Source organism: Dromaius novaehollandiae, chromosome 1 (assembly GCF_036370855.1).
Source record: "Dromaius novaehollandiae isolate bDroNov1 chromosome 1, bDroNov1.hap1, whole genome shotgun sequence".
Lineage (NCBI taxonomy): Eukaryota > Metazoa > Chordata > Aves > Casuariiformes > Dromaiidae > Dromaius > Dromaius novaehollandiae.
Window position 1 is genome coordinate 30920711 of NC_088098.1, and position 25940 is coordinate 30946650.

At 40.1% G+C, this 25940-nt stretch overlaps 1 protein-coding gene across 4 annotated transcripts in view; it reads right to left on the reverse strand.

Annotated features, from left to right (window-relative positions):
• The window catches only part of SCAF11 (SR-related CTD associated factor 11), a 54225-nt gene extending 32986 nt beyond the window's left edge, over nucleotides 1-21239 (reverse strand). Inside the window, exons 1-4 of one of the 4 annotated variants that reach the window (XM_064508203.1) lie at nucleotides 20841-21239; nucleotides 13406-13547; nucleotides 3727-3805; nucleotides 2745-2902 (exon numbers count right to left, since the gene is read on the reverse strand). In XM_064508203.1, coding sequence (XP_064364273.1) covers nucleotides 2745-2902; nucleotides 3727-3805; nucleotides 13406-13411 — 243 coding nt within the window. In that variant the 5' untranslated portion in view covers nucleotides 13412-13547; nucleotides 20841-21239. Of the gene's footprint in view, nucleotides 1-1004; nucleotides 1200-2744; nucleotides 2903-3726; nucleotides 3806-13405; nucleotides 13548-19907; nucleotides 20354-20840 lie in introns of those variants that run through there. The other 3 variants (XM_064508205.1, XM_026099904.2, XM_064508220.1) reach the window with 3 other exon arrangements.
• Nucleotides 21240-25940: the final 4701 nt, after the last annotated feature.

A 25940-nucleotide genomic window follows, 5' to 3' on the forward strand; every position in this document is an offset into this window, starting at 1 on the left:
GCAAAACAATGCTATCATGCAGATGTTCTTTGCAGTGAAACAGCCCTTTACTTTACTGTCCTTCACTCTTCCCATTGAAGGGTGTGTCCAACAGCCTCAACTCCAGATTTAGGCATCAAATGCCTTGTACTCTTGATGAGCTTCAAACACAGCTTTACTGAAACAGCATCTCAAAAGTTCTACATTGGTAAATTGACAGTGTTTAATTTATTAAAGTTGAGGACAGCCAACACAGGGTGAATGACATTTATGCTAGTCTTTGCCTGCCTACTGAAAACAGTCCTTGGAACATTTTATCTGATCAACGCTGCCCAGTAATTCCTGGAAGAGCACTGGCTGGCACAGCCAAAGGCACACAAGATGACAGTCTAGTAGTACAGAACAGCCTACTAGTATAGGCAATATCGGACACTGCAGTTAACTACACTAAACATAGCCAAAGATGATGGAATAATTTAAAACATTTCAAAAAAGCAAAATTGAAGAGTAGTTACTTGGTGGAAATTCTAGTCTCTATCTCATCTTTAGGAGCTAGACAAGTTTCCTCAGAAGGAAAGAAAATACAGCACTCCAAATTAACTGAACACTTGAAGTAACACTACTGAATTCCCAAACCAAATGCTTGGATTTAGCCATCAGGACCTAGCATATCAGGTCATCTTCAGCACATGTCCTATCCATTTTTAGCCCTTCACGAAATCAAACAGCAGATATTCACTTAAAAGCAATACATATCTCCTTAGAAAGCCAAAAGGCCTCTAAGTGCTATGGCAGCTGCTTGCAGAAAGAAACCTGCTACTACAGGACACTTAACTACAGTTGTAATTCTGAAAGTCTCTCATAGCTAGAAAGGGGAACAGAACTGCAAACTTGCTCTTACTGTTTGCCTAAACTACCTTGGTATTAAGTAAAATGCACACAGTTTTGCACAAAAGCCAAAATAATTGGCTTTAAGAGTTTTATGCACAACTTGAAAAAAACAGTTTAGAGAAGTAGTTGCTCACATTGTTTTGAAGTCCAAGTGCAATGCAGAAAGAGGGGAGATATCCACCTTGAACACAAACTGCTGACAAAGGCCTTTAAGTCTATGGAGCACAATGGTAACTACAGTAGACCACACGAGCACTTGAAGGAAACTTAACACTTTTAAAAAAGAGCATTGTTTTGCTTGTGAATCTTATTCATAACTTTCTTATTCTCTAGAAACAAGAAAATAACATTTTTAAAACCAATTTATTTGTACCCAAGGGAAAAAACACTTAGTTTTTTAAACAAATTGGTAATGTATTTTAGAAAAGCAGATAATTTCAGTCTTCATTATTCAGTGTGACTTAACTGACAACTAAATAATCAATAATTACTTATTTTATGATCAACCAAGAACTGTCAGAGAAAGCAAATACTATGCAACACTTCTCTCCAAAACAAAACACAGTTACTAAATATTAATAGTGGATACAGAACCACATGGCATCAGCATGCTTATGTGTAAATGGCTTATCATATGTTTCTATCAATCCAAGTTATAAAATCTCATCTGCTTCCCACAGCTGAAGTGTCTTAACATCTGTCAACGAGTTTTCAAAACACTTGTTTTAGTTTAATTAAACTACAAGATAAGGCAATGGAATTTCATGGACGGAATAGGTCCAACTGTCAACTTCCTCAGAAGAGGAAGTACAGGTGTGTTCACTATCAGATGTCACTAATGGAAGGAAGCAGGTAGAAGCTTTAAAGTATTTTAAAGTAACTTTAAAAAGAACAACCCAGTATTTTTATGCCATCACATTTACTCCATCTGCAGTTTAAGAGCTGAAGTTGCTTTCTGTTCCATTTGTATAATACTTCATGCCAAAAAAGGAAATTTGACATGCCAGAAAAGTGTGTGTGTGTGTGTATACATATATACATATACATATACACACACACACACACGCACCACACACACACACATATATCTAAAATTAATTTGCCTCTTCAAAAGAAAGGCTTCCTTTCCTCCTCAGGCTTAAAAGCATGTTAGGCAGTGTGAACAAACGGAAGTCCAGCAGCAAGCCCTCAATCTACTGTATTGCTTTTCTGTACATTTTACTGTTCATTGCCTTTCACTTGCTGTAATAGCAACCAGCTAAGAAAGTCGGAGGAAAACTGAGGATGAGAATTTCCTGTTCACTACAAAATGAAAGCATGGCAATTAATCACTGCAGAACAGAAAATCTGGTAATAGGAGACAGTTTATTACCCAGTACCCACATGTTAATAACTATAGAAGATTTTAATTCAGAACAGCACAAAACCTTTTAGCTGAATTCTTCAAAGGGTTAGAAAACTCAGGTTTCATTAGACTTATATTGTAGATTAATGTGGAAACATTGGTTCCAGTCCTGAGAGTTCACAGTATAAGAAACAGCTTAAGAGAGAATACGATGATAAGATTAAGCAATGCTGATATAAACATGACATTGCAATATTACAGAGTATACATTAAAAGTAAAGTATACATTATATGACCTGATTATACCATTATACCACCTGACTTTCCAAACATCCATCAATTTTTTTGCCAATCTCTAATAGCCATTAGCAGAGCAAGATATTATTACACTTTATTCCTTAAAATCTGTTTATAAACTGGTCATTAAAACACTTTTGTACAAAGTCACAATGCATACCTACGGAGTTTTAGGAAGACCGGTTATTAGATACAGTAGATCAAAACCCACAACTTTGATTCCTAGACTTACCTCAGCCCACTTAAGAATACAAGTCATGCAGAAGGTATGACTGCAGTTCTCAGGAAAACCAATCTCTTGTTCTAGAAGGCAGCTCAGACAGATGGGGCACTTGTCACCATCATATATTGAAGCAATAGAACAGGAACAGCACTTTTCATTTTCTTCACCTAGTATTAACATTGATACTTTCAATTTTTGTCAGTTTTTGAAACAAAGTCATTGTAAATTTGAATAAGATAACAAGGTGCAGTTAAGAAGTTTTATGCAGTTAAAGAGAAAATTAATCAGGTTTTCGGGTATAATGCAGCCAAGGTGCCAGCCACAGGAACAGTTAAAGGAATGGGGGAAAAAAACTGCACAATGTATTTCATAGAATAGAATCACCGTATCAATATTTTCATTAAAACAAATGAAAGTTAGCTCTCACGTTATTTTAAATAAGGAAAGCATCATTGATTATTTCCTACTTATCATGAAGTCATTTAGTTATTCTTTTTCTGAGAGCTCCTCAGAAGTTTGCACTCTCTCTCCATGAAATAGTTCAGCATACCTCATAGTCAATATCTTACACACACGCGCTCCAATTTTCCAGTCTTAGTTATTTTCATCTGAACATCCCCAAATATTTATCTAATCATGCACATTAGAAATGCTCCTAATCTTGTTAAAATTCGAAATTGTTTTCAGAATATAAACATGCAAGAACTTTTCTTCAAGGAATTTTACTCTAAGTCCACTATTTTCCTGAGTAACAGTTGTCTCCATTTTGGTTCTGATACTAGAAGTTAACAAGCAAAAACACTGAACTCACAGGAAAGCATCTGGGGACCCCATCAGACAAAAGAAAAATACTTTGCTGGGATAATCACTGTTTACATGCCTTTTTTCAAAGCCAGCAGCATACTAATTAGGAGGGTATATATGTAAAAATCTGACCTTCACAGCTAGGACCCAAAAGATATACTTAAATATTTACACACATGGACATTACCTTCCATGTCTTCATGCTCCTGGTCATCAGCATCTCGAATATGTCGCTTTCTGTTCTTCATTTTCTTAGAAAATGTAGTCTGGAAAACAAACCATTTACACACTACATTTAGAACACAACCCGAAACCAAGAGTGACCACTATGAATTTAATGAGGAATTACTAGTGCTCTTTACTTCATCATACACGTGTAAAGTAGAAACGCATGACATAAGGAGTTTGATAGGGATCATTAACCACCTATTTGCAAATGAGTATCATTAATGCTCTCCAAATGGTCCTTCCAACTTGAAGTTTTTCAGTCAAAAGTGTAAATTTTTTGTAGTGATTTAAGATCATAAAGTGCTTTTATTTTGAAAAGTTAAATGTATTGCTAAGCTTCTATGCAAACCACCCTACATAACACCATGGTAATTAACCTCTGCAAGTTGTCCCTCATGAAATGTTGGAGAGGGGAAAAAAAAAAAAAAACCTAAACACACAGGAACCAGAAGGGCCAGTTACTTTCTGTGCCCATAATTACAGTGGTAGCAGCAAGTGAGAAAAGTGAAAACTACTGGTAATCCAGGAAAGAATGCAAGGAAAGCTACAATAATCAAAAGAGACAGGTCGCAGGCGCAGCTAAGAATCATGAAGAAAGAGGACACACCTTTCAACCATTCTCCAAAGGAGTAGTGTCAAGTAAGACAGCAAGGATACAGACCATCCTTGTGATACACATCACACAGGTCCAAAGAAATTGGCATCACATAAGAAACAGCATGTTCTAAGTAGCTTGCCTACCACATGCAGAATGAGATATGCTTGAAAGAGCAGCTACACCAAGGAGTGGATCTGTGGCATTTCAAATGCCTGAAGTCACAGCAGAGGCTGTATAAGCATCTAAAAATCCAACCCCAAAACCCTAGAGGTACCAGCAATTTCGTTCAGAAGTCCATACAGCTTTATTTACAGATGAGCTAGAACTTCACAAGGGATCAAAGAAGTCAGAAAGTACCAAAATTTGTTACATAAGCATTCAAACCTGAAGCCAGCTGATGAGGGTTTCAAGCCTCTTTAATGCCTTTGCCAGGAAAAGCATGAAAGAGTCTTCCCAGCAGCAAAGAGCTGAGAACACTACAATCACACTTGTAAACTCAATTTCAATTTAAACTTTAACCACACTGTTTTCTCTACCCAGATATCCAGGAGGGTGAGACAGTGTTTGCCTCCTGAAACTGCCTCTGATCAACTCTTTACTACTTGATCTTGGCAGCAGGAAGTGTTGTAGTGATCACATCTCTTTATTGAGGAAAGGAATGCTCCTGCAGATATATCCATTACATAACACTTCTCACTTGCTTGGGCAACCCAGGAAAGCAGGACTCACAGATGAGAGTTGCAAACACAGACGGTTCATTAAAGACATGGTCAAAACTGTGAAACTAGTCAGAAGCCTGTAATTAGCATTCTAAATGGCTCTGGTGTTCCTGTTAGAACTTACTTTATCATCCCCCACAAAGGAACCTGTGAATCAAGTGGGGGGGGGGGGGGGCACACAGGGGGAAGGGAATAAAGAAGATGAAAGCCTACCAATATAGGGGTAAATTCCCTTACAGTTAGTCATCCTATTCTGATACAAATAAATGACTGAAAGGGTATTTAAAGAAATATACAAAATTAATGTGATTCAATTGTTTTAAACACCTTTTCATTAAGAATGCTGGGTTCACAGCTGCCAAATGTGTTCATTAGGATAAATGGTATCAACTCTGGAGCAGCTACTAACAGTAATAGCATTCCCTGTAACACAAGCAGTATTAACACAAGTTGCATACAAACTCTTAAGAAAAGAGCCACTGACCAGACCACCACCTACCAGTAATAATCTTTACGAGTAAGCAAAGATGAAACCCAGCAAAAGCCAAACCAACAAGTTGAAGCTTAATGCCTTAAACAAGCACCAAAGACCAAGCAAAACCCAATATTTGAACTTAAAAAACAGTATCAAGTTCTATTATTTCTACTCTGGTTTGCAAGAGGACTTTAAGTGGCTTCAGTCCCAGAGACTTTAAATCAAGGGTGGGTGGGAAAAATAAGTATGGAAAAAAAAAAAGAGAGACAGATGTCTTGCAAACTAAGTCTTAAGGAAGCCTCAACTTTCCTTTACAAAAGCAGAAAAATGCGCAAGCTATGCTCAAAATTCTCTCATCCCTAAGGTTCCAGCACATGTCACAGCTCAGCCTATCTAAAGAAAAGACTAAGATCTTCACTCTGCATCCAGCCACAGACAAGGTCTTAAACAGTCACAATGTAGACACCAAATTGTAATTAAGGAGTAGCGGTAGAATTCTTGCTTATAAAAGCTCTTGAGATCAATAAGGTGGTTTGCAGAAATAGAACCTGTAGAAGCTCTTTATATTAGTAATTCTTTAATAGAAGAGAGTAAGATAAAAGGTTACACTTTAATAAAGACATTCCAGGACTTCTTGGAGAGTTACAGGAATTAACGAAATAGAGATCCTAAGATTCCGACATAACATTAGTAAATTCGAGATCTGCAGCAACTAAAAACATTTATGTTGCATTACATCCTTCTTACAAATCCATTATTTGAACAGATACTGAGTGCCATTAACACACTTAAATCATCTTAATCTTTTTGCCAGTCTGACACTGTATTTCTCACAAAGCAGCAGAGGAATTTTACTACTACTGAAACAAAGCATAAGATGTTATCAAAATGTACGTATTATTTAACAACAGAACCTTAGAAAAACTATTTTCTCCACTATTTTAAAAGGGATGTTAAAAGCAGCAGAGCAGTAAAAGAGTTAACACTAAAATCACTAGTTTTTTTATAAATAAATCAAAAACCAAGTTTAAAAGAAAAAGAGAGAACAGTGTTTCAAGAGGAACAGAGAGCACAGAAAATTAGCATTTTATTTATTCAAAAGTGTGGTATATTGCTTAGCTTAAGTTTTAAGAAGATTTGTATTTCTCAAGTTTTCATTACAGTTGCATGTTACATAAGAAATCTCTATTCTTGGGTGGGGGTAGGAGGTGAAAGAAGTGAGATCAGTTTTCATTTGTCAGATTCTCCCAGTTACCAAGGCTTATGACCTCACATCAAGTGCTCCAAGCCCAACCTGGCAAACATATCTGAAGAGTGTCAATATCCAAAGAACAGTTGTATTAAATTCCATTGACTTTTTTTTTTTACAACCAACACATTGTGAGTTTAGTTACAATCATTCAGTTGATGTGAAGTATTGAAAAGCACCCTGAAACGCACACATGACATTTGACAAGACAGCAGCAAGTACCATACTATCTTAGTGCTCTGAAATGAATGACCACTCCCCCCCCAATGCTCTTTAAAGATAACATTCAAAGAAGAGTTAAGGCATAGCATTACAGTCATGATGACATTTTTCTGCTGCTTCTAGTAAGCTTTCAATATAATTCCTTTGAAACAGAAGTTCCTTGTTTCATTTCAGATCCCAGACAAAAAGCAAGAATACTCTGGTATATTAAACTGAGAAGGGTGAACAAGGATGCTTTCACAAATTGAGGTGTGTCGTCCTGTCCCTCCCCCCCGAATTATTTTTAAGGAGTTAAACGTTTAAGTTTGTAGGCTACTGCTCAAAGGGAAGTCCAGTTCTTGTCTTCAAGGAAGACATGCCAAAGATACTCACCAACAAAAGTGCTTAAACAGAGTGAATCACAGAATGTAGCAATAGATTCATCACTGTCAGTCTAAGGAATGTAGCCCTCAAGATGCACTTAAATAACTCCATAAGATAGATATAAATGAAAGTTATGTCACAAAAGAGTATGATTTTATATTAATATTTAATATTTTACAGTTTATAACCTAAAAATACAGATGTAAAACTTCGCCGATGCACAGCGCATGTAGAAAGAAAAAGCTTGGTCTGTTCAAAGTCATGCAACTGAATTTCCTATTAAACTAAAAATCTATTGCATTAAAATCTCACAGTCAAATAGACACAGAAACACCATATAGCATGAAAATTTACATTAGTCTAACAACAAGTGACACACATGAAAGTGGCATGTGTCTGCCTTTTGATTGGTGTAGCCACAAAGTCTTTACAAACGTTCTTCATGTCCTGCAAATAAAATACAACAGCTAAATACACTCTCTCCTGCAAACAGTAACAAGTCTAGGGGCCTATCTACATAGAATTTGTTCAATTGGAAAAGGAGGAAGGAAGGGATTGGGGGGGGGGGGGCGGTGTCAAGAACACATGCAACAAAGTAACCTCCAGTAAGCAAGCGCAAAATGATGTCCAAGACTGGTTTATTCTTGTTCCCTTAACTTCAGCAATTTAACTCAGGAAACGTTTCTAAGTAACTTGCAACTTCTTGTATACACGTTGCATCAATAATTAATTTTAGGAGTGACTTGACCTGTTTCTATAAAAATGTTTTCAGGTCTCTTCAAAGAGATTTGTGGCATTCTATTAGCTGTGTTTTATTAGCTCAGGTTTAGTCAACCATACATTCATTATACAGTAAGCAGATGTTTTTGCTTACTAAAAACTACATGAACACCCTTTACTTCCATCAAAGTTTCATGCAGCAAATAAAATAATTGGGGGTCTAACCTGCTGTATGCATTTTCATGGTCTTTAAGAAACTTCAGAAGGATGTTTAAGACTCTCCCTCCACAAGCAAATTTAAGCAGCTCACACCTTTTTTTTTTTTTTTGGGGGGGGGGGGGGGGTCACACAGACATGTGCAAAACCAAAAGTTTTTAGCTACTAATGGTAGAACAAGGAATGCGCTCTGGAGTTCCCCATAACCTCTGAACCATTAAGGAACAAATGTCCAACTGATGATGAAAATCCATTTGAAGTCTTCTGCCCAAGGCCCAGCAACTATCTTAGAGATAGACTCAGGAAATGCTTAGTATTTCAGATCAGTATTTCAGATCTCACCTTAATGTTTGATAAGCTTTTCACCTACTAGTATCACTTTTTTGTCTAGCATAACTCCAGGGGAAAAAAATGAAACCACTGGGTATTTCCAACTGTTCAAAAACCTTCACAGTTTAACTAGAAAAACTGTTAATTTGTCTGAAGAACCCAAGATAGGTAGATAGACTTGGTTCAAATGACAATTCAGTAATATTATTTGCCCTTCAGTAACTGAGGATCTGGAAGCACTTATCCTGTATTTGTTCCTTTGTGTAGTGAAATCTCATGGCCCAGAACTTTAGTGAGAATGGAATCAATAGGCACACTCAAAAGAGTGCTTTTAAGGAGGATCTTCACTCTTTGTATACCCAAATTGCACCTTGTCTGCATTCCCAAAGGGAATGCCATAGAACCAACAAGATGAAGAAAAAGACCAGTGCTGTGCTTTGGAGAATAGAAAAGAAACCTTTTTCTATAGGTGGTTTAAGCCTATTCATGCAGATCGAGTGTCTTGGAAAGAATCTGTGCTATTCAGGCAAGGAGACACTGCTGATTCAGAGTCTTTCCAAGTTCTCTAAGGATGCAGTTACCCAATAGAGTTAATCTCACAGTTTTCTGCCAAAAGAAGCTGCTCTGTTTCTCACTAGTGTTTGTGAGCAGACTTAGCTAACCAAGAGCCAGAGATGTGCCAAAGGCATTGCAAATGACAGAATGGGGGACGAACTAGTAAAATGGGATTGCCCCTTTTCGCTGCAGCAAGGTGCTAGATTAGCTAAAACTTTCTTCTGAAACTGCACCTTTCAAGGGGGCAGCAGGGCCTAATTGCCTGCGAACGCCATGAAAATGCAAGGTAAAGCCAGAGGATAAAACTGTTGAAGTCAAATAGCTAGAATTCTGCTATTTTAAGTAGCATGTGCCCTTCTGCCTACCTTCCCCCTCCCTACACAAAAGGGAAACATAATAAATGGATAGCCTTCTCAGCATTTCTTTTTCCACACTCTTAACAGCAAGAAACTAGTAAGCATACTTACATTGCAGATGCTGTAGCTGTGTCCCTACTAGATTTAGTACTTTCAGTTTTGTGACCACCACAATAAGAATGAACTGAATATCAGCTGAGAACACTCAATGCTTACATGCCCAGTGAACATTTACAAAAGTATACAAGACAACAAAACTAATAACCATCTCCTAAGCAAGGGAAGCATGCACAACTCAAGGGAAATGTGCAAATGCAGCTTGAGGAACTGCCACAGTGGCTGAGATGCTGAGATTATCTCATCCAGTAGCTCTTTTGCTAGTCAGACGGGTTAAGAGTTTCAGGGAAGATTTAGAACCTTGCAGTAGACACACACAAGGTAATCTCCTTCCTGTATAAAGCTTATAATCACAAACTGACTTAAAACCTGCCATACAGAACTTCTCATGTTAAATCAAGGGAGTAGATAGTATTCCTCACTAAAGTTTAACACCTGGAGGACATACGCCAAACATACTAAAAGACATCTTTTTCAATGCCCTAATAACTCATGTATTTGAGAATATTCCATGAACTGTAGGGCACAACAGGACTTTTACATAGTGTTATGTGTCAAGATGCTGCAACATGTCTAGCTTCTGGCATTTAAAACACTTCAACTTACTGGACAGCATAAGCAACTAACCAAACAACATAATACCCGTTTATTCATCAGTGTCTTGACAGGCCATGCCAATCTGCAGATTTCTTCAGTAATCTACAATTGCTAACAGTAACCAAACAAACTCCTGACCCACATATTTTGAAGAAATGTTAGTATGCACATTATTCATATGCATGAGGATGAATACTCGTGCTAGCCTTACTTCGAAAAAACACTATTCAAAAAGCTTCAGCAGGACCCACAACTAAACGAGACACACTGCCAACGTGAAAACACCTTTGTATTGCAAGCTTCATACTTTGGCATTAATACCTGCATAACAACATGATGCTGATATAATGCTCTTAAACAAGAATTATCAAAGCCAAAACAAACAGATTCTACACATGAGACTGAAGAACAGCAATGAAGTTAGCATCACCAAGAGGTATCTGTCTACTAAGGAACATCCCATATCGTTCTGTGCTGGGAAATTTCAGCACACATCCCAGCAAGACTACAAGATTAGAAAAGATTTGAGGGTGGTCTTTTTTATTTGTTTGCTTATGGTGTTGTTTTTCTGATAGAGACATTCACAGTAGCTTTGAATGACTCTGAACATGAAAAAACCCACAGTATGTTACACTCCAGATTTTATTTTTAGTTTTATTGTCAGCACCAAACCCCTAAGGTTAGCTAGTCAGTGTTTGACAGAGCATCTCATTAACTTCCAATCCTCACGCAAAGGAAAAATTCAGTAACCAAATATCACTCAAGACATCAACAAAATTCAGCCTGCTGAAGGACAAGCACCCCCTCACCCCAAAAATCCTAATCATACATTAGCTGGTTCCTCTGATCTACCAGTCTTCATGTTCCTTTCCTTCCCACAGTAAAGATAATTCTCACAGATTGTACCCTGTAATAAAGAAAAACATGGTAGCAGGACATGGAAAACAGTAATATTAACACCAGAAAATATGCAATAATAAAGTGACAAATCCAAGAATCTCGTGCTAAAACTCAACCAATATATCACAGTCTACAGTGAAACTCCAAATCCCATCCCAAGGAACCATTCAAAAAGAGCAAGCCTTTTCAGTTTTTAGTATACACAACTTAGGACAACACAATGCACCAAGATTTGGGAAACACTGCTATGCCTCCCTCAAAAGACAATGCATGTAAGGGCTCTCGGTCTCTGCTGACTTGCTCACCAGCATCAGCATAATAGCTACTAGGACAGTCCATACATAGACTGACACTTCCACAATCCAGGAAAGGTATCACATTTGACAGAAATGGTTAAAGTATCAAAGAAGGAGTATTTGTTCTCTTTCACTATGTCTTTGTTCAAAACACATGGAACAAAGTTACCCTACAGACATCAATCCTCACCATGCTATCACATGAGGCCAAGTCCCCTTTTCTAAGTAAGCCCACGAAGAGCTGACAGCAACAGCCGATTACAAGCTTGCACGGCAGTTAGCAGCTTTTAGACATGGCAGATTTGAGTTCAGTACTGAATCACCAGTTACCTTACTGGCACTGATGCATAATTACCTACAGAAGACAAATTTCGTTTCTCATCTTTCTGCACTGTCAACCGTGAAACATTTTGTTCCACTAGGATAGGTGGCAGAAGTTTAAGATGAGTTCAGGACATATCCCAAAAGCTCACACCCAGTAAGGAGCAATGAGAAACTGTATCTCAGCAGATTCCCTCCACAGGTAAACAATGCAAATCAATTCTCTCTCCAGCATTTTCAATATCTGCCTGCAGCTGTGAGGTTAACTGATTAGACCACACAAATCTACACACCTGAAGCAGAGAAAAGTGACAGCTGCAGTACTACTAGTACATTAAGGGTGACCACTGACAACCAAGACAGCTCAGTACTTAGACAAATTCAGTTTACAGATTGAGAACTGGCTGAGGCTTACCTACATTTTTGCAAGGGAGAGAAAAAATAAACAAACAAGCAAGCAATCAACCTTCCTAACCCCCCCCCCCTCCCCCAGCCAACACTTTTAGGAATTAGTCATCACAGTGCAGTCTCCTTTGATTCAGAGTATGTATTCACAGTTGATCAATCTAACCTGCAATTCAAACCTATGCTCCTGTCCCTACTGGCTCTTCAGTCACCTTTCTCAAGTTTTTAAGAAGACTCCTCTCCACTTGAGCAGTGGACAGCCTAGGTTACTCAAGCCTCTGTCAGCTCTTGGGGAATACAAAAGCATCAGGGACAAAGTTGTGCATTTTCCCTATGCACTGGTCTAAGGTAACTCTGCAGAGTAACTCTCCAATATGAGTGCCACTCATAATACTACTTTCTAGAAACATTCTGAAATACCAGAGTCAAGTCCCAAGCCTCTATTTACATAAGTCTGTGCCTGGGCCCACAGAAACTGTAAGACAGAACAATCATTGGAGTTTGCATATTATGTCATGGAACCACAGTTAACTGCTCCCAGCAAGAGCATATTCATTTATACAGGAGAGAGGAAAAAATAAAACAAGTTTCTAAGACAGAGGGTGAAGAGGATGTAATACTCACAGAAATTGAAGACCAATCTATTTTTTATTTTCAAAAGAGTATTTTTATTGAAGTAATATGCACTGTGCTGTTTCACATGTGCATGCGTACAACAAGAATCCCGACCAAAACAAGCACTGTATCATAACTACCCCTACTGGGAGAAGATGCACATATGCCAGGTGCTAAATCATGTGTTTTCATATATATCGATAAGACACTGAAGTAATGTAGTGATAATACAACCCCCCCCCCCCAAAAAAAAACAGTATGATGTACTTTTTCTTTCATAACATCCTCATAAATGTAGGAGTCAGTGCTTAGGTGTTTCTTCTAGTAGTCTGTGAAGAAACTGTGTGAAATTGAGATTTAGAAATAACAGGAACTAATTAGGGATTAGATACTATTGTCATGGTGCACGTGGTTCAATCAAATCAGCATAAACTCATGACCCTATCTTCAGCTGCAGAAGGGTCCTTAGTCACATGCATACTTTTGCAGCTGGAGGGGATAGTGTTACAGATCAATGTCAGCAAAAACAGCTCAGTCATTTCCAAGAATAGTTACCAAAAAAAAAAAAAAAGTGCTTTTCTCACATTCATTACGATTTTCAGCCACTTGAAAGCACCAATACTTTCATGCTTTCCAGCAAAAAGTAGAAATTTGACAGTGGGTCACTGAGATCAAGAATATGCTTCCTGCAGATGCAGCCCTTCCAAGTCTGGCCAAGTCACAGATCTGAAAAAAGTAAAGGTTATATTTACTCAGCAAGTCTTTGCTACTCATCGCATTTAGTTTTTGCGTAGACTGGATCTCCACTTAGCATACACTAATAATTTGAACTTCCTATCCCATAGCTATGCTGCACATGCAACATTCCCACAAGATGAATGAGCATACTCCAGCTAGTGCTATGGCAACACAGCAGGACTTGGTGCAGTCATTGCTCTGATGCTAAAGAAACTAGGAAGACCATCTTTATGTTTCTTTAATACCATCCTAAACATGCCCAAGCAGCTAGACTCAAACACCAGGGAAGCAAGAGCTGAACCAAAGGACCTTGGCAAAGATAGTGAGAAACAGAAAACTAAGACTGGAAATCAATGGAAGGAAAAAAGGTGGTCAAAACTGATGGAGTAAAACACAGAGCAAGACTGAACCCAAACAAAAAGCTCAGAGGGTGCAGCAATGGCAAGAAGCATACTTACTATGCAAAAATTAATGGAACAATGAAGCCAGAGGGGTAGGTGATTAGAAAGTTGTATGGAGCCAGAAGAGGAAGGGCTGAATTTTGCAAAGGAAGAAATAGCATGCAATGGCCTAATTAAGGACTAACTTTATTTTTCCTTCCATCCACATCATGGTAGTCTTATTCCTCAGCTTCTGAATGCTGAACCTCTGCAAACTGAGGAGTGTTCCTCTAACAGAAAGTGTGTAACGTACAGGCTCCCCTACCATTTTACGTATTTAAAAGTAAAAACCCACTACTGAAGATTACATGCAACTATACACACACCCTTAAGATAAAAAATATACTGAATTTGAGTCCTCTACCAAAAAGCATACTGTTCTTCCATTTTAAGCATCAAGCATCTAGTAATATACACTCTTCGGGTATTTAAAAAGAGATGGGTTTCCATAAAAAGTAAACTCAGCTTACAAGTAAAATATACAAACACATTTAAAAACAAACAAATAAGAAAGAAAATAAAGCCCTTTAATAAGGGGTTTTGCCTTGTTCAGGCATACTCCTGAAAAAATGCACTAGATGAAAGCTACGGTGTCTGAAACGTTCTGCTCTACTTCCTTTTCACTTTGCATAACAGTATTTTATAAGCTTAGGTCAGAGACCTACACTTTAACCTTTTCTAAATCTCTGACAAAATAAGGCAACACTTGATTTTTGGAAAATGGTAGAAAAATAAAGAGTTTGCAAAGTGTTCAGCATGAAAATTGAAACAATTTTGAGTGTCATTGTATTTTACACAGCATCTCTTAAAATATTTGACAGAAGAATAAAACATTAGACCTCATTTAAGTAGCAGAGGTGAGAGAGTAAGCGGTTTCAGTTACTGTTGATCTTGCTTTCAAAGTCTTTACACAGTGAACACTTTCAAGATAACTATAATAAAGCTGGAAAAATATAGCCAGTAATGCAAGACAGACATGAGAGGTTTTCTTCATTTAACATAATAGCAACAGACAAAAGGTAACAGAAGCTGTTACCACAAAAAGGGAGAAAAGCCAGAGCTGGGCTGAAAAATCTAACTTGAACTCCACCATCTTTACCTTCCACTTGTGAAAATAGTCTGCTAACAGAAAAATATGCTCATCATCATTCTAGCTACTTTATCACACAGATGGCATCATGAAATCTCCTATAATGAAGCAGGACTTTACTGTGGATTCTTAAATAATCAACCTTATTTTTTAAATATTGATTATTCTATCTTATTGCAAAACTTCCAAAAGAACTTAAGTTTCCCACATCAATAGTATTAGAAGCTATGTACAGTTATGGACCTCATTCTCCAAAGCCACTTGCCACAGTAAACCACAGAATAACAGCAGGTACCAACTGACTCATCCCAAGAGTTGGAATAGCTGCCCTTCTTGCTAGGGCTGATAAAGCTACATTTTAAATCACAACCATACAGGCTGAGAGAGAAGCATACACTTTACCTTCATTTTTATAGGTATCTGATAATATATAAGACAAAACTCAAACTCAAGGTTGTCCTAACAGACTACTATTTCCCCCAACCATTTCATAGGACTTCCAGTTACTTCACTTTTATTACACTTATCCATCTGCACGGGTCACTAGTTTTTGTATTGCAAGTGATGAACTAAGAATGTTAAAAAAAAAATGCCCAAGAAGAGTAAGTGCTTATTCAGCAGCTGTACAGAAAGCAAGAGAAGAATTTCATTCTTTCCTTCCTCTGTCTTCACAAATGTTGAAGTAATTTGTTCTGGATAGTGAGTAATCCAGTCAGCCAGCTCACTCATTCTTTGCAGCTATCCTCAGTTTCTACACTAAAACTGAAGTTTTGAATACTAAGACAGCTGTTTTGGATAAGGTTTTCTACATCTCTTAAGGCACAGCAACACAGGTAGAAGTCTTCACTGCTGTAGTTCTGATCTGTGTTGCTACTTAAGGATACTGAAATACATGAAGAATTCGATCCAAACTTTAATCCCACAGATTTTCATACCCATTAGTGCTATTGGCAGTAATAAAAGCCAAGTAGTAAGTGGAAAGACAACAAGTGTTAACTCACTTGAAGTTTTCCAAACTAGTATGAGATAGCTTGAAAAGTTCAAAATGGATCAGTATCAGTCCGGTTTACTCACATGTTACTTTAGAGGGAAAGGCACAATTAAGCAGTAGTGAAGACCTAGCAACAGCGGAACAAAGACTGCACTTTAATGGAAGTACACCAATCCTTGAAGAACATTATTAACACAGACAGTTATTGGAGTCCACCAGAAAAAGTTATCAGATACTGCAAGTTAACCATTGCACACTGCATTTGAAGACAGTTTATTGAAAACATTTCTTCCTTATCCTACTTGATAGCAAAAAGCACACATCATTCTCCCCTTCTCCCTACATATACATACACACACGCACATGTATATATGTAAAATCTTAAACTCAGAAGAAATGCCACTGGCCACAGAAACACAAGATAGTTATCTTCTCATGTTTCTTACAACGATGGAATGAATAAGTGTAGCTCTATACCAATCACTGCATGCACCAAGCTATGATCCAGTCCATGGATCATTAACCAAATGGTCCTCAATCTCTTCAAAAATAGATACATAGTAGGAAAAAAAAAATCAGCTTTATAGAAAACTGAAGAAAACTCCAAATTAAAATGATCCAACATCTGATATTAAAAAAGTCAGATTTTTACAACCTCCTCAAAAGAGGGAATACTACTACTTGTTGAATAGAGATATTTTCTGAGAGCATTATTTAATAAAAAGATAACGTTGCCAGATGGAGATTTGGGTAAAAAGGTGAAAATACTCATTTTAGCACAAAATAAACATACACACAAGTTGGAGTTGTGTATGTGTTACCTGATTCAATGCATTTTATACAATATTTATTTTAATCTTGCCTAGTCAGTAGATAATCAAATCTTCCTTTGTCAAGTCAATTTACTATTTCCCCAGCCTATTAATGACAACTTCCACATTTGATGGAAGTCTGATTGATAAATCTTCCCTAGGATGTTTAGTTGGAGAAACAATCAGATGTGCCATAAAAATAAGCTGCAGGAAAGCAATACTTTCAAAAGTAAGAGGCATTTTCCTTAACTTTGTTTATTCCAGACAGAGAAAACACTGCTTGTTGCATCTGATGTGGGCCACTGAATTACAGGTGATAAATATTCAACCACTGAGAGCCTGTCCGATGCAGTCACCCTGCCTTTGGCTTGCCATCAGTTCTAGGTGTAGAAAGAGAGGCAACAGAAAATTGTTCAGGACAGCAAAGCTGCAGCTTTAGGGAACATAAGGACACGCATACATTCACCTTTTACCCTTCAGTAGCTACAGTTCGTTTGATATTTCATGGCTGCAGAAGACTAACTCCCTGCTCAAGGGTATCATCCTACTTAAATTGTTCAAGATACCAAGACCAAGTGATTCTCAGACCCCAAACTACAAACATTCATGGCCTTTCTGCTTGCAAACCATGCCCCATTCCTCACTGTTTGGGGTTGGGGGAGCAGGGGAGAAGAGGACCAAACAAGTAGAAAAGAAAAAAGAGAAGACAATCTCACTGCACTCTATCCTTTCAGACCATTGTCACTGTCCTTCTGGGAAGAGGGACTAGTATGTACAGAAGAAACAAAATGTGCCTATGCAGCTGAAAAGCCATGAGTTAGCCCTGTTCTGAAGTACTCTTTACAGAATACTTTCAGGTATAAGTCAATTCAACACTATTTCTAGGTCTGCAAAAGCAGCAAAAGTCCCTCAGCAACAAAGACGTATAAATCTAATCTTAGCTAAACTTTAGTTTAGCTGATTAACTGCAACCATTTCAGAATTCATTCATCCAAGCTAATAACAGTGGTTGTCAGAACTAAATAATCAATCTAGTTATCAGCAGTAACTTGATTAGATTTTTTTCACTATGAAAAAGGAGTCTCTCTCTCTCCCCCTGGCCATCCAAGACTGCTTGCAAGAAAATTCTCACCACTGAACAGTGGGTTTGTAGCAGGTAAGCCTTGAAGCGTGTGTGCGTGTGCAGCTATCAAACTTTTTCCAATAGTGTTTTTTCCTTTAACATCATATATAAGGTTTTAAATATATCATTAATTGAAATAAAGCCATGCTTAAAATAATTTACTAAATAAAGCCAGCTTTAAGTAACTTAAACTTTTGTGTATGTTTTGTAATAATCAGGACAGGGGGAAAACTGAGATGATTCTGCAAAGAATACCAGAGAGAAGCTGTGTAGGGTTTATAGTAGTTTTCCACTGAATCTCTAGAATTTCTGTAACAGGTAAAAACAGATGTTTATCACCGGAGCAGAACCATCATGCATCAGGAGTGGCAACAAGTTCTATAAAACAAGAGGCTAGAAGTCATAGATAAGATTTGTCAAATACAGACACTGAGAGCACAAAGATAAATTCTACCATCTGGATATTTCAAAAGTGATAGCTGAGTAACGGTAGTGTACATTTAAATCTCAGTGTTAAGTCAAACCCAGTCCTCACATACTATGTCAGAGTGTTTGAGCATTATAAATTAATCTTTAAAAAAAAACCCAAAACCCAAATTCCTGATCTTAAAAGATAACTTGAATATGAAAGGAACAGGTGATCATAGTTTTACTGTTTTTACAGTGGCTCTGAAAGACAGCCTCTTCCAGGATCACTTGGATGAGAGAGGGGTTATTTTTCTTTTAAAGCCACAAAGTTATTGTCCATTCTGCATATGCCTAAAGATCATTCACAAAAACACTTTACTATGAGTGGAACATGAAACAAAAGTGATATATTTCTTACTTGGGTCATTTATTGCTTTGAAAGTTGACATATCAGCAACTGTAAACTACTGGAAGTAAAGCAGCAAGAGATTTAACATTGTGACTTCTTAAAAAAGAAAGAACCACAATACCACCACCCCAAATAGCTCCCCAATCTATTTCTCATCTCCTTTAAGAGGTACAAACAAAAACAGAACAGACATCATATTCCTAGAAATTCTAAGAGAAATTCTAAGAGAAGCATTTGCAAAAGTACTTGAGATCATTTCCAGGTCCTCTTTATACAGCTACAGAGGATGCTGGTCTGTTTTTCTACTTTGCAAATATCTACAGCCTTATAGTTAAGAGAGACAGATTACCACGGCTGATCAACCAAATAATAGTGACTTCATTTAAGAAACCTAATACTTATTTCTGTTGAGATGGAAAGAAATCATGACAAGAGGAATAAAGATCTCTCTCATTCTTCCTGTTCCACGTATAAGAAACTTTCAATACCCATGCAGTAAAACTAAGTTAAATTACATTTCACTTAAAGTTACGGTCCACTAGAAGCTGAATTAAAAGCCAAATACATTAGCAATATACAAACATAAAATCACAGAGTAATTTGTCTTGATCTCCATTTAAGATTACCAAAGCCCTAAAAGGCTACAAGAATCACAATCTTAAGATAACTGTTCAATAATAAGGGGCATTCCAATCCATTTCAAGTCATTACTTCAATATGAACAGCCTTCATAATCTCTTGTCATTTTTAAAAGATGCTTTTTTGCCAGATGTACCTGATACTGATTAGTTACTGATACTAAACGCCAGTATCTGACTCATTACACAGTTATTTGTACTTCACTCTTCTAAAAACCTTAAAATTCATTTGCAGTCTAGAATAAAAATATTATGGGAGGAAGGGGACCAGGATTAGCCTTACCCCAAATCGTTCTGCTTTGAAGTTATAAATTTGGAGTTTATCAAAGATGAGTTATATCTGGGGCTTAGTCTAATAATATTCTTTAATACACACTAAAGGGAAAAAAATTAGGACACAATGTACTCTAGAAAACATGAAATGCAAAGTCTCTCACTGGCTCGATTGCTCTATCTTTTCCAGTCTCCAGCGTTATTCAGTACAACTTTACTGACTTTGTTAGTCTCCATTTTTCAAAAGTCAGAGAGCAGAGCTGGACTTTATTTTGGTCTCTCCACATAACTTCCTCCACAACTGTAAAGTCTTAAAGTAACTCTTGCTACGTGAATACCAGTACTCCAGTAAGTGTGCCGACATTTAGAATCTGTAGGCAGCTAATTCAGAACCCGCTCTGCAGAAAGCTTTTCACTCCGGAGAAGAGGACCAGCATTATATCCCCTGAATAGGATCTTTGTTCACGTTAGCGCCGCAACAAGAATGTCTCCACGTGAATCTCCCTCACACATCACCACGACGCCGGGCTCCCCGTCCTGTTGTTACCACTCCACAAAAGCTTTCGCCGGGCGGTTTCGGCGCAGGCAACCGGGCAAGGGGCAGGCTGAGGGCCAGCGAGCCGCCCCCGCGCAGCCCCGGCGGCAGCTGCCCCCCTTTGTTTTCGCTCCCGCCCCGGGAGACGAGCCGGGCGGCCCAGAGCCGCCCCGGAGGCCCCGCGGCGGGGCAGCGGCCTGTCACGCCGCACCGGCTGGGGTCAGCCTCCCGGCCGGCGCCACGACGCCGGCGACTAGCGCAGCGCCGGGCACGGCAGGAAGGGGGAAAGCCCGGGGCCGGGAGCAGGCAGCAACCCCCGCCCTCTGCCCGCCGAGCGCGGCCAGGGAGCAGCCCGACGCCCCGGCGGGCTCCGAGCGAAGGTGAAGGCCCAGCAGGAGCGGGGGGGGGGGCAGCGCCACCCCCCCCCTCCCCGCCCCGCTGCCCGGCCGCCCCCCTCACGGAAGGGCCCCAACTACTTTCGCTCTCGGCACAGAAATTCCCGCTCCCGGTCCCGTCCCCGCCGAGCCCGCCCGCCGCTCCGGCCCCTCCCGCCGCCGCCTACCTGGCGCCACGGCGGCCCCTCGCGCGGTCACTGCGCCGCCGCCACCAACATGGAGGGGAGGCTCCGTGTCCCTGGGCCGCCGCCGCCGCCTCAGGGCTTCCGGGAGCGGCGCCCGCCGCCCCGCTGCGGCCGAGGAGCGCCTGCCCCGGCCGGGAGCCGCGGCGGGAGGGGCGGGCGCGCCGCTGCCGCCTGGGCTCCGAGGGGCGCCGGGCTCAGCGGCGGCCGCGCCGCATGTCCGCGTGCGCGGGGAGAGCGCAGCGCGCGCGGGGGCCGCGCGGCGGCGCTGCTCAACCGCCTTCCGCCACGGGCGAGCGGCGGCGTGGCGGCGCAGTCGGCAGCGAGACGCCTCCAAACCGTCCCGCGCCGCCGGCGAGAGCATTGTGGGAAAGGTCCTCCACGGGCCTCTTGAAGCGGGGGGAAGGGAGGCGCAGACGCGAAGTGGGGGGGGGGGGAGGGAGAGCCACGTGACCCGCTGGCGCCACCATGTGGGGAAGAGCCAATGAGAGGAGGGCGCGGGGCCGGCCCGGGGCGGGGCGCGCCGGGTGGGGGCGGTCCCTGCTGGCGGCCGGGGGGGCGCCCGGCGGAGGGGGCGGGTGACGTCATCTAAGGGCGCCGGGGGACACCCTGCTGCGAAAGCACTTTTTTTAAAAAAATAAAGTTAGTAAAAGGATGTTTAGTTAGTGCGTTTCTTGGGGCGTTAGGCACAGCCCGGGGCCTGCGTGTCCCCCGGCGGCTGGCGGTGGCAGGGCAAGGGGCCTGGAGGCAGGCGGGAGGTGGCAGCTGGGCCTTGGGGAAGCGGCTGTCCCCCTGCACGCTTGCAGAGAGGTTCAGGGCTCCCCGTTGTGCGTCTCCAGAAGATTTCCAGGCTCTGTTAGTGCTTGTTTGCTGTGAGCCACCAGTATGTGCACAGAGCTGCTCACAAGTGTTCGGAATAGCCTGATGCCTGCCCCCAAGGCTCCTGTGGCTGAGTGGGAAGATGCAATGCCAGTAATCCTAGCACCCAAAGAATGTGTGAAGACACAGGTGGTATCAGCAATGATCGATGCTGGTAACTGCTCGTGGGCCTTGTGGAAGTAGCGAGATTTAGTCCTTATATATTCATATAACCAAGTTTTTCTAAGCAGTCTGCCATGCTGTCATACGTCCTGATTATAACAAACGTAAAAGTTGCTCAATACAACAGAAGCTGTTTTATGTCAGTTGTGTTTATACATCTTCATCGTCGCACTGGCAGATGGTTTGAGTCTGCTTGTTCTGGGTTGCTGTTCTGCACAGACTCACTCAGAGGCAGTAAGAGAGCCAGGAGTGCCTGTGGGGCACTGAACTATAAACTGAACCCATAGGACAAAGCATTTGGTTTAACGGAAAAGACATGGGAAGAAGCACCAGCTACCCCAACTACACAGACTTGGAGGAGTGTCTTGTCATATCCGGAATGATATTGTTACAGCCTGGCTGGAGCAAGAGAGATGTCAACATCAGTTTGTGTCAAGAGTGATGATACCGTATGAGTTGCTGTGATTACTGACAGAATATTAATTTAGGATTAACTCAGAAGAACTTGAATTAAGGAAGAGTAGCCTGTAGGGAGAGCATCTAAGAGGAGTCACAGGAAGAAAGGAAGATATTGGATTCATTAGCAGGCTGCAGGGAGATATAATAAGAAACAAGACTAAAACCATAGGTAGGAAAGCACAGACTTTAGAATGAAGATGAAATGTCTAAGGTAAGTCTGACTTTAAAGGTTGTTAAGGTTAATGAATTCCCAAAATCTTTGATTGGATCACCTAAAGGAAGGAGTAAGCTGTTTTGAAGCTAGAGATTAAAGAAGGCCTTGTTATAAAGTAAGAAAGATAACTCTCAGTGCTGCATTTTTGAATACACTGAAGTCTAGGATGATCCTAGAACACGACACTGAAGCAATTTAGAAGGGAGAATGATGGGAGAAAAACAGCTATGTGATTGACTCTCCAGCCATAGAGGTATGGCTTTGTTGAAAGGAGGACATACTATACTGAACTGCTTGATGAACTTGTTATTGTTGAGTCTTGTAATTAAAACGATTACTAAGTTGCTTGGGATTCAGGGATGCATAGAAAGCCTTGCTATTCACTGATTCAGTCACGAGTCATGAAGACGTTGCTATCAGCTACTCAAGCTGCAAGGACCATGTTGTACAGCAGAGCCAGGGAAGCTGAAGAGAGGTGATTATGAGACAGAGCAGCACAAAGGGAAACGCTCACTTCTGAGGTGCTAGTCATAGAGGTTTGATCCTCTGACTCTGTATCTTACATGAGTAAGACAAAAGCATCCATTCCAGCACAGGCCTCTAGAACTACTCACACAACTTGAAGATATCAGTAGATACAAAGGGCCCTTTGGCCCTTTGTCATTCACCTTTTGAGATGAGCACATACCACACGCCACTCATGGTGTAAAGAAAAATCTGCGAGTTTCCTGCTGTTAGCTCAGGCAACTATATCTTGAGCTTTCCTTGTGTCCATGAAGTTCCAGCTCTCAGAGGTCTCCAGTCCTACTAGGGCTGAAGTACTGGAGACTGCTGCCTAGTTGGATGTCTGCTCCCAGAATCAACTTGTCAAGGGTGAGCACTCAGTCAGATCTGTCAAGGAAGGAAGGAAGATAGAGCTTGGGACATGGCTCCTTCTGTCTGCTCAGTGTCTGAGGAAAGAGGGAGCAAGGAATTTGGGTTTTGTATAGGGATGTAGAAGTAGAGGGTCGTGAACTCCAATTTTCTGCTAACCTGGGCAACCATGTATTACAGGCACATGCATAATTTTATCAGGCTCCACTCGTTTAGGCATCCGTTAGTACTTTTCACAAAAATTTAGAAGAGAGGATGATTTGGCCTGAAGGAATAGATAAAAAATATTGAGAATTGAGCTGAAGATGGCAGGAAGGGATGTATTAGACTGGGACAAAGTTGACATGAATGGTTACAGAAATAATTCATTGCAATTTTGGGAAAAGAAAATTCATTACAATTCATTACAATTTTTTAGTGGAAAAGCTGGGTGCACCAGCTAATTAGGTAATCTTTCTGCCTGAATCTTCCAATGAAAAGAGAATCTTATTTAAAAAATCTTATGATTCTGAAGCCAGGCTTGTGATTTTTGGCATTTCACTTTCTTTTTCACACTATAGGATTGGTAAAAACACCTTCTCTTAATTCTTTTTTAACCTATTCTAAAGCTTTAAATGTTCTCAAAGTGACCGAACCCAGAGGCTATTCTTAAAGAAGATGCACATCACTACCCAAAATTCCTCTGTGGATAAAGTCTGGGACTAGTAAAGACAGCTAGTATTGCCTATCGTTGTTTTGTAGCTAGACTTAAATGGGACTGTTTCTTCATTTTCCAGCTTTCTCAAAAATGATCTACTCAAAAATCGTGAGTATTTACTCAGGCTGAAAGAGGCACGTGATTTTAAAAGTACTTTGGAGGCCCTGTGTTGTTTGTTTTGCCTGGGAGCATACTCTGCCCAATTTTCAGAATTTCTCCACAACTGTGAGAGCTGGAAACTTACCTGAAGCTGCGACCCTTACTGACTCGTTTGTCTCCGGGGAGGCTAGCTTGGTGTGAAGCATGAACTGGCAGAGCTTGTAACGCTGTTGTGAGAACTGGTAGAAACACAATGTGCCAGAAGGAGACTGGAAGACAGAGGCAGGGAGAACTGTGTGAGTGAGGGCAAGTTAATTTGCAGAGAGGCAAAGCAGGGAGTATGACACTAGAAGTAAGAGTGGTATTAGGGGAGAGAGGGAAAAGATGAGATTCCCCGAGGTATTTTGACAGTAATATGGTAGACAGCATAGGAGGGGTAGGGGTGGATGAAGAAAACAGGGAGGTAGGACTTAGTAAAGAATGGGACTGCTAGAAGACAAAATGGCACTTACCCATGAGCGCAGAAATTAGGATTGCCACCAAGTTCTAAGGGGCAGATGGGGAGATGGGGATGCTTGCATTTTTGTGTTGTAAATTTGAATTCTTAACTTTAAACTATCCTGCATCTTTTAAATGATCTTACACCATTTACCATCTACACACCATTACAGCAAAGGCAAATAAGGGACAGGCACTTAACGTTATTATTGTTACTTTCTTAATATAATAAACCTGAAGCAGCCTGAATTGTTGGAGTCTTTTGGAGTCTTGAAGCTGCTAGTACTGCATTGTATCTCTGAAAAAGATAAAGTGAAATAAATTTTAGAATAGTGGATTGTTCTTCCTATTGAGACCGTTTTAGAATTGATTGATCAAGGCCATTGACATTTTCTACATCCAACAAACAAAAAAATCATTAATGAGATAATATTTTTGCTGTCCGGTTTCAGATACTCATTTGAGCAATGAACAATTCATCTATTTTGGCGTCTGGCTTCTGCACTTTCGAAGAATGTAAATATACTCAAATGATACAAAAAAAGTCTGAAATGGACTCTGAGAATTTATTCATAGCTCATTCACCCTTGCTGCCCCCATGAAGGATCAGTCATGCATGTGTAACTCCTTCATTCAGTCTGTTCTCCAAGATCTCTGCTGAGGGACTCCACAGACTGCTCAAGCACGCTATTCCACTGTTTTAAAATTCCCACTTTTGGAATGCTGCTCCTAATGCCTAACCTGGATCTTTGCTGCTACATCATAAGTTAGTACTTTTAGTCTTGTCCACCATGGGTGCAGGGAACAGATTATTCCCTTTCTCTTTGCAACAGACTTTTATCTGCTCTTGACTTTTTGAAATTCGTTCTCAATCTTTTTTTTTTTTTTTTTTTTTTTTTTTTTTTAGGTTAAACAGCTTCAAAAGGCCTACTAAAATCAAATACACTGTAAGTGCTGGTTCTGTCCTATCCAAAGGGCTTATTACTCTGCTATAAACGGAAATGAGATTGGTTTGACATTAAGTTGTTCTTGAAAAATCAATGTGGTTTGTTACATATCTTTTTCTTATCTTCCAGGTACTTACAAATAGTTTGCTTGATTACTTTTTCCAGAAAATTTCTGGGAATCTCTTTCTTTCTCTTTCTGGCAATGAACTCTGACTATTACTTTCATTTCAAATTCAGCTTTGGCCTGTGTTCATATA